Raw genomic sequence first — 8,554 nt, 5'->3', positions numbered from 1 at the left:
TCCTAAACCCACTACAAGCACACATGGACAAATTTAATTTGTCCTATGTCAACTAATCTGTTGGCTGTTTTTCCAATAAAATACCATGTATTCATTGCTTATAATGTCCTGAAGAAGCATGTCAATCAGATTTTCATTGTCTTCTATTGGCTTTGCAGGTAGGGATTTAGAATTTTGATATCTTGCTTATTTAGTAATACAACCACAAGACCGGGAAAGTCAGGTATTTACCAATATTTCTTTTATTCTGTACTGTTTATTGTATATTTATTGGTAATGTGTTTGTAGAGAGATTTTGAAAATTTTATCAAACAATCATATCTTTATGTTTTTTTAATTCTGAAGTTAGTATGTGAATGCTATATTTTTCTTCAATTTTTCACCTTTCTATAACATGTAACTCTTAATTTGTAATATATGTTTTTGCTATATAGTTATATTTATGAATTAAAATTTTGTGAATGTTTTCCTTTTAGTTTATTCCCCAAGCATGGACTCTGCTTTCTATGCAAGATTGAGACGAAGATTAATTTTATCTGAAAAGAGAAATAGAAGGGGTATGATATTGACATATTAAACAAATATTTTTCTTTAAAAAACTCATAATTAGTATGTAACTTAATAATTAGTATGTAACCTAGGCCAAACAAGAACAAGAGATGACGAGCCATTTGAAAGGAGTATTCGACGTAGACAATATAGCATTAATGATGAAAGCAGAAAACAACGTAAGTGTTACATTTTTTTAGTTCTCCCAAAAAAGTTCTAAAATTAGGAAGAAAAAGTGAATTTTTGTTTTTGTTGTCGTAGGAAAATTTACGGAACCATTGGATTTAGGACCTCCAACAATAGTATGTGAGCATTGTAGAGCTCAACTTTGGTATGAAGAGAGAACTGTAAAGTCAAAAACGCCTACAAAACCGAAGTTTAGTTTGTGCTGTTCTGAAGGAAGAGTTCAACTCCCTCTATTGAAAGAACCTCCACCCTTTCTTGGAAACTTACTCAATATTAATAGTGATGAGAGATCAATAAACTTTCAACTAGGGATAAGAATCTACAACTCTCTCTTTGCTTTCACTTCTTTGGGGGGTAATGTTGATAGATCAGTGAATAATGGTTCTGGTCCATATGTGTTTCGTGTAAATGGTCAAACTCATCATAGAATTGGATCACTTCTTCCTGTCCATGGCCAAAAACCTAAGTATGCACAGCTTTATATTTATGAAACTGATAATGAAGTTAAAAATAGAATTGATGCAGTTATACGTGAAGATGATAGAAATTATGTGGATCCAGATATTGTTACTGGGTTGATGGAAATGTTAGACCAGTGTAACCAATTGGTTAAATGTTTTAGAATGGTCAGGGACAGATTTGATGAATCAGATATACATAATGTCAGAATTCGTTTAATACGAAGTCGCAATTCTGGTGAAAGGCAATATGACTTACCTGTAATGTCTGAGATAGCTGCTCTTATTGTTGGAGATTTTAATATTGAAAGTTCTGATAGAGATATTATTGTTGAGAATCGAAGTTTAGGATTGCAACGTATAAATGGAACTCATCCAAGCTTTATGGCATTGCAATATCCATTACTTTTTCCATATGGTGAGGATGGGTATATGCTTGGTATACCTTATAGGAATTTGAATGGCAGCAATTCTAGAAAAAGGGAATCAATAACAATGAGAGAATACTATGCTTATAGGCTTCAACAACGCTTTCATGAGGGCAAGACATTGTTGCTTGGTAGGAGGCTTTTTCAACAATTTATAGTGGATGCATACACTTCTATCGAAGAAGAAAGACTACAATGGGTTAGATTCAATCAAAAAAAATTGAGGTCAGAGCTGTACTATGGTTTGAAAGATGCCGTTCTTCGTGGTGATACAGATCCCATTACCGTAGGCAAACGAATAGTCCTACCATCCTCATTTACTGGAAGTCCAAGGTACATGGTTCAAAATTATCAAGATGCAATGGCGATATGTAGATGGGCAGGTTACCCAGATTTATTTCTTACATTTACTTGCAATCCAAAATGGTCAGAAATCAATCATTCCTTAGAATTTATAGAAGGCCTAAAATATGAGGATCGGCCAGATATTGTAGCAAGGGTTTTTAAGATAAAATTAGATGAACTATTACATGATTTGAGGCATAAATCTCATTTTGGAAGAGTTATTGCTATTGTGTATACAATTGAATTCCAAAAAAGAGGACTCCCACATGCACATATTCTTCTATTCTTGGATCCAAAGGATAAGTGTCCAAGTCCAACAGACATTGATGGTATCATTATGGCTGAGATACCAGATCCAGATGACGATCCTGTTGCTAATGAAGCTGTAAAACAATTTATGATGCATGGGCCATGTGGATCTGCAAATCCGAAATCACCGTGCATGATGAATGGTAAATGTACAAAACATTTTCCGAAAAGATTTTATGAAGAAACAACAATTGATGAAGAAGGCTTTCCAGTATATAGAAGGAGAAATGATGGAAAAACAATAGAGAAGAACGGAATTCTTTTGGATAACCGATATGTTGTACCTTATAATGTAGATCTCTTGGTGAAGTACCAATCCCATTTGAATGTAGAATGGTGTAATAGATCTCGATCGATCAAATATTTGTTTAAATATATAAACAAGGGATCAGATAGAGCAACAGTTGTTGTAGAAGAGAATTTGCCAAATATTGGGAGTGATGGACAAGAAACCGAAATTGTTGTTGATGAGACAAAAGCATACTTAGATTGTAGATATATTTCAGCTTCTGAATCATGTTGGAGAATATTTGAATTTCCAATTCAGTTTCGATATCCACCTGTTGAAAGATTAAATTTTCATTTAGAAGACGAACATCCCATCATTTATCCGGAAAATACAAGCTTGGATAATGTTTTAAATATACCTGGTATTGAAGAAACAAAGTTTACAGAATGGATGAAAACAAATGAGGCTTTTGAAGATGCTCGAGAGTTGACTTATGCTGAATTTCCTACAAAATGGGTATGGCATAGTAATGATAAGCAATGGCAAAGAAGGAAATCTAAATATTGTATTGGAAGAGTGTACTACGCACATCCTTCAAGTGGTGAAAGGTTTTATTTGAGAATGTTGCTTAACATTGTCAAAGGTCCAAGAAACTTTAAAGAATTAAAGACTATAAATGATGTTACTTATCCAACTTATAAGGAAGCCTGTTATGCACTTGGACTTCTTGATGACGACAAAGAATGGCATGATTCCCTAATTGAAGCTTCGAATTGGGCCAGTGGGCAACAATTGCGTCAACTATTTGTTACAATGCTATTGTTCTGTGAGGTAGCTGATCCATTAAGTCTTTGGGAATCCAATTGGAAACTGATTACAGAAGATATACTAAATAGGCAAAGGCGTATCCTCCAATTCCAAGAACTAATTTTATCAGATGACCAATTGAGAAATTATGGATTGTATGAAATCGAACAAATCCTCCAACAATATGGAAGATCACTTAGAGATTATCCACAAATGCCCCAGCCAAATATGGATCTTATTCAGAATGGGAATAGACTTATTCAAGAAGAAATGTCGTATGATGTATCAAGTCTGATAAGAGAACATGAGATCCTAATTTCTGGCCTAAACAATGAACAGAGTATAATCTACAATTCTATAATGGAAGCTGTTGTTACTGAAAGAGGGGGAATGTTTTTTGTCTATGGACATGGTGGAACGGGTAAAACGTATCTTTATAGAACCATCCTGTCTGGTATAAGATCAAAAGGCAAAATTGCTCTTGCTGTTGCATCTTCAGGAATTGCTGCTTTGTTGCTTCCTGGTGGAAGGACTGCTCACTCAAGATTTCATATCCCAATTAATGTAAATGATGACTCTACCTGTGACATAAAGCAAAGAACACAAGCAGCGGAACTTCTCTCAAAAACAAGTATTATACTTTGGGATGAAGCACCGATGGCACATAGGAATTGTTTTGAAGCTGTTGACCGCACGTTACGAGATATACTACAAATTGAAGATCCTCAAAATGCTGAAAAACCTTTTGGTGGTAAAGTTGTAGTTCTAGGGGGTGATTTTCGACAAATACTTCCAGTTGTGAGAAAGGGAAGACGAGAAGATATAGTCCAATCCTCAATTAGCAAGTCATATCTATGGAATGATTGTAATGTCTTTAAACTCCAAACAAATATGAGGCTTCTACAGAACGGTATGAGTGGAATAGAAACATCATCTATAAAGGACTTTAGTGAGTGGATTCTTAAAATAGGTAACGGTGAATTGGGAGAAGGAGATGGGGATTACAACATTTCAATTCCAAGTGATTTGATTATCCAACCTTCAGAGAATCCAATGCAAGATATTATTGACAACACATATCCAGGTTTGGAAAATAAATACACAGATCCAAGTTACCTACAGGATAGGGCAATTCTTGCCCCTACAAATGAAGTTGTAGAAGAACTAAATGACTATATTGTGTCATCCTTAAATGGAGAAGTTCATGAATATCTAAGTTCAGATTCTATATGCAAGGCTTCTTCAAATGTTCCTGACCAAGATCTCCTGTATACTGTTGAATTTTTGAACACGTTGAGATTTCCAGGATTGCCAAACCATAAACTGACATTAAAAATAGGTTTGCCTGTAATGTTGCTTAGAAACTTGAATCAGAATGAAGGTCTTTGTAATGGAACAAGACTCATAATAACAAGATTGGCTACATGGGTGATAGAAGCAGAAATCATAACTGGCACTAATATAGGCAAACGTGTGTTCATTCCAAGAATAACATTATCTCCAAGTGATTCAAAATGGCCATTCGTTTTAAAGAGACGACAATTTCCAATTTCAGTGTGCTTTGCAATGACTATAAATAAAAGCCAAGGACAATCATTGAAACATGTTGGAGTGTATTTGCCAAAACCTGTTTTTAGTCATGGGCAATTGTACGTTGCAGTGTCTAGAGTTACAAGCAGAAATGGCCTAAAATTCCTCATCATTAACGATGACATTGAAAAAAAGTCTGAAACAAAAAATATTGTGTATAAAGAAGTTTTTACCAATCTTTGACTCAAGAAACCAACTAATAAAGGTAACATAATTTCATATATATATATATATATATATATATCTTTTTTCCTGTTTATCTTCTCCAAATTGATTTATGCACTTCGTATATGCTTACTGTTTTGTTAAATTTCATGTCTATAACATAATTGAATACAGGCTAATTACTATTTTCTATCTTTAATAAGCTAATTACTTTTTGATGTTTTTGTTATATTGCTTTGTTTTGTTTTATTCTATGCAGTATCTAAATCAAGTTGAGAATTTTTATAAACTTTCAAATTTATTAATCTATGCAGGTAGGGATCCAAGATGATGCAATATTCTCTCCTTAATCAGCTTTGTATAGACAAACACAAAGAAAATTGGAAAGTCAAGGTCAGAATATCAAGGATGTGGAATGCAATCAACTCAAAAAATAATGATATTATTAGTTTAGACATGATTTTAATCGATGAGCAGGTTTGTTTTTCTTCTATAGCTTTTAATATTGTTTGATCATTATATATACCATGAACTCTATCTATATAAAACTGATGCACTTTACTTGCAGAATAATTCAATACATGCAATCATTAAAAATAATATTGCTAAAAAGTTCAAGCCTCTTCTGCAAGAAGGAAAATTTTATGAACTCTCTCATTTTCAAGTGGTTGATGGCAATGCATTGTATAGACCAGTAGACAATGACATCAAGATCATGTTCACATTGAAAACTAGCATTAAGGAAATAAAGGAGGTTGATGTTGATATACCGCGTCATAAATTCGAATTTGTTGACTACAATAAAATACATGAACGCGTTAATAAACATGTCCAGCTATCAGGTATCTCTATATATATTATGCGTTATATTAAGTTTATTAATAATTATGCATTATATTATTGTTATATATGAAAATAATTACATCCACAACTTTCTAATGCCTAGATATCATTGCAAATGTGATTGGTGTTGGACCGATTGAGCAACCTTGCATCAAAGGATCAAATGTCTTGATGAGAAACATAAATGTCATGACTATAGAGTATGTCTTTTTAAAAAAAAAAAAAAAAAATTTCAATACATGCACTTTTTATTTATTTATTTATTTTTGATAAACCAATACATGCACTTATATTATAAGAACTTACACTATAACATTGAAATTTTTTGACAGAGGACATGAAATAAAGCTTACACTTTGGGGATCAATTGCAAATGAAGTTGAGGAAAGCTTCTTTACTGAAAATCCAGGCCCTTTTATCATAATTGCTACATGTTTGACTGTCAAAACTTTTAAAGGCAAGTTCATTTCTCTTTTCTAATTCTCTTTATAACCATCTTCTAAACTACATAAGAAATCATCCAATTGTTTGAAATACAAAGTATTTTGGCTAAATTATTATGTAAACATCCAATGAATCAAGATAGTTGTCTCTAAATTATTGAGCAGAGAAAAATCATTTCAATGTATAAGAATTAAAAAGGTGTTCATAACTTACTGTTGGGGGATTCATTCCCTCCCTTCACATTTTTCATTGTTGGAAGAGATTTTTCTTTTCTTTTTTCTTTTTAATCCATTTCAAGATCATGGTTTTTAGGATCCATTGGTTTTCAAAATGTGACAAACATTTTCCCAAATGTCATTATCTTTAGCATCTATATCTACCATAGCAAAGTTGGATTATTTACCTCTATATTGTACATGTCTACAACATACTATGCCCTCTAATCTAGACCTCTCACTGATTACAGTAATCATTTCATTGAAACTTCAATGTATTTTTTTTCCTAATGAATCCTATGCATTCCAGGAGAGTATAACTTATCGTCAACAAGTGGAACAAGAGTTTATATTGATTTGGACATTCCTGAGACTGCTGAATTCAAAGATCAGTAAGTGCTTTATTTTGGATTCACATTTTTAAAATATTTACAGTCTACAATACCATGTCTAATATCTTTATGTAATATAATAGGCTGGTGGAAAATAACCAACCAATAGTACAAATGCCCAAGCAATTCAAACCACAAGTATCAATTGAAGAAGAGATGAACATCAATAGAAGAACCATAACTGAAATCAAAGAAGTTATGTGTGACTCTGATAATAAGGTAAGAAAAAAATATACCTTCAACAATAACATTGTGTCCTTAACATTGCTTTATGTACTTTAGACTTGCTTTTACAAAATTTAACTATAAAATTATAAATTGATTCATATTAAATTCAATTTCTAGGAAACAATCTTTACCTGTGAAGGAAAGATTATAAACATTGACATAGAACGTCATGGTTGGTACTTTATCTCTTGCGAAGTATGTCGTAGAAAGGTAAACTCAAAAGATGAATTTTTATGGTGCGACAATTGCAACAAAAAGGCATGCTTCCCAATCCCAAGGTACACAAAATGAAAATGTTTAATTTTTATATTAAAATACACAACAAATAATATGATATTAACGTTATATATGTCATTTCTTTTATCAGGTATAGAATTCAATTAAAGGTTAAAGATAGCTCAGGAATGGCCACATTCATTTTATTTGATTCAGAAGCAGAAAAATTACTCAACATATCAGCCAAAGACCTTTTGAATAAATCTTTAGAGGTGAGAAAGTCGAATATAAAATTAGTATTTAATATTTACTACTTTATTTCAGTGTACAATTTGAAAAGTGTTACTTTTATTAGGAGCCCGATGAAGTCATCCTTCCTGTGCAAATAGAAAATCTAAAAGGAAAACAATTTGTTTTCCAAATACAACTAAATAACTATAATCTCAACTATGGATGGGAATTCTTCACTATCAAGAAACTTTTCGACTCTTTTGAAGAAACTGACAAAGCAATTCAGATTGATAAAATGACAGAAGTAAGTATTATTTAATTTAGCAAAATTACAAATATGATATTTAAAATGTATGTGTTGTAATACATTCCTCAACCTGTTCTATTGCTAGGTTTACATCAGTGATACTTCAAATGAATGTAGCAACAACTTATCAATTGAAGAAGATGGTGATTGTACAACATTTCAAAAACTTGATGTTCAAACCAATGTGCAGCTCACACCAACATCTGTACTCAAGGAAAATAAAAGGGCATATTTAGGGACTACTACAAAGCAACAAAGGAAGAAGATACAAAAAAAACTTTAAAGTTGTCTTTCTATCTCTAAGATTTTCTATGCACAATTTGGTTTTAATGAATTTGTGATTTTGATACTAGAGACGTATTGGAACAAAGGAAATTTTGTTGCCTTTATGCACAATTTGGTTTTAAATTGAAACATAGAGGAATTAAACTCTTATATTTAGTTATTTGAGGATTTCTTTTACCATAGCGTTAATTGTTTGTCTATATACATTTCATTTATAAATATTGTAGTATTCTCTTTACATTTAAAAAACTCATGAGACTTAATTTGAATTGTAACTTATCATGTTTAAATAATTTATTTTCAATTTTAAGTGATTGATATTTGCAT

At 32.0% G+C, this 8,554-nt stretch overlaps 2 protein-coding genes across 2 annotated transcripts; both read left to right on the top strand.

The window, feature by feature from the left end:
- Window positions 1–490: 490 nt before the first annotated feature.
- Window positions 491–6,352, top strand: LOC115966862. Its single transcript, XM_031086006.1, has 6 exons — window positions 491–557; window positions 811–5,106; window positions 5,381–5,543; window positions 5,635–5,908; window positions 6,013–6,109; window positions 6,242–6,352. Exons 1-2 carry the CDS (start codon window positions 491–493, stop codon window positions 5,082–5,084), a joined length of 4,341 nt encoding a protein of 1,446 aa, XP_030941866.1. The 3' UTR covers window positions 5,085–5,106; window positions 5,381–5,543; window positions 5,635–5,908; window positions 6,013–6,109; window positions 6,242–6,352.
- LOC115966861 (replication protein A 70 kDa DNA-binding subunit D-like) lies at window positions 5,523–8,309 on the top strand. Its single transcript, XM_031086004.1, has 10 exons — window positions 5,523–5,543; window positions 5,635–5,908; window positions 6,013–6,109; window positions 6,242–6,366; window positions 6,879–6,960; window positions 7,044–7,179; window positions 7,306–7,466; window positions 7,556–7,676; window positions 7,760–7,939; window positions 8,028–8,309. Exons 1-10 carry the CDS (start codon window positions 5,523–5,525, stop codon window positions 8,223–8,225), a joined length of 1,395 nt encoding a protein of 464 aa, XP_030941864.1. The 3' UTR covers window positions 8,226–8,309.
- Window positions 8,310–8,554: the final 245 nt, after the last annotated feature.

Source organism: Quercus lobata, chromosome 11, assembly GCF_001633185.2.
Source record: "Quercus lobata isolate SW786 chromosome 11, ValleyOak3.0 Primary Assembly, whole genome shotgun sequence".
Taxonomy (NCBI): domain Eukaryota; kingdom Viridiplantae; phylum Streptophyta; class Magnoliopsida; order Fagales; family Fagaceae; genus Quercus; species Quercus lobata.
The sequence above is the reverse complement of the archived record's forward strand: the minus strand, read 5'-3'. Positions and strand labels throughout refer to the sequence as shown.

What these genes read in the sequence shown, in the direction of transcription:
- LOC115966861 (XM_031086004.1), top strand. Translation starts at nt 5,523, where the DNA reads ATGATTTTAATCGATGAGCAG. An exon ending in TGATTTTAATCGATGAGCAG is followed by an intron (nt 5,544 to 5,634) that starts GTTTGTTTTTCT and finishes CTTTACTTGCAG; the next exon opens with AATAATTCAATACATGCAAT. An exon ending in GACTGTCAAAACTTTTAAAG is followed by an intron (nt 6,367 to 6,878) that starts GCAAGTTCATTT and finishes TATGCATTCCAG; the next exon opens with GAGAGTATAACTTATCGTCA.
- LOC115966862 (XM_031086006.1), top strand. Translation starts at nt 491, where the DNA reads ATGGACTCTGCTTTCTATGCAAGATTGAGACGAAGATTAATTTTATCT. An exon ending in TGAAAAGAGAAATAGAAGGG is followed by an intron (nt 558 to 810) that starts GTATGATATTGA and finishes TTGTTGTCGTAG; the next exon opens with GAAAATTTACGGAACCATTG.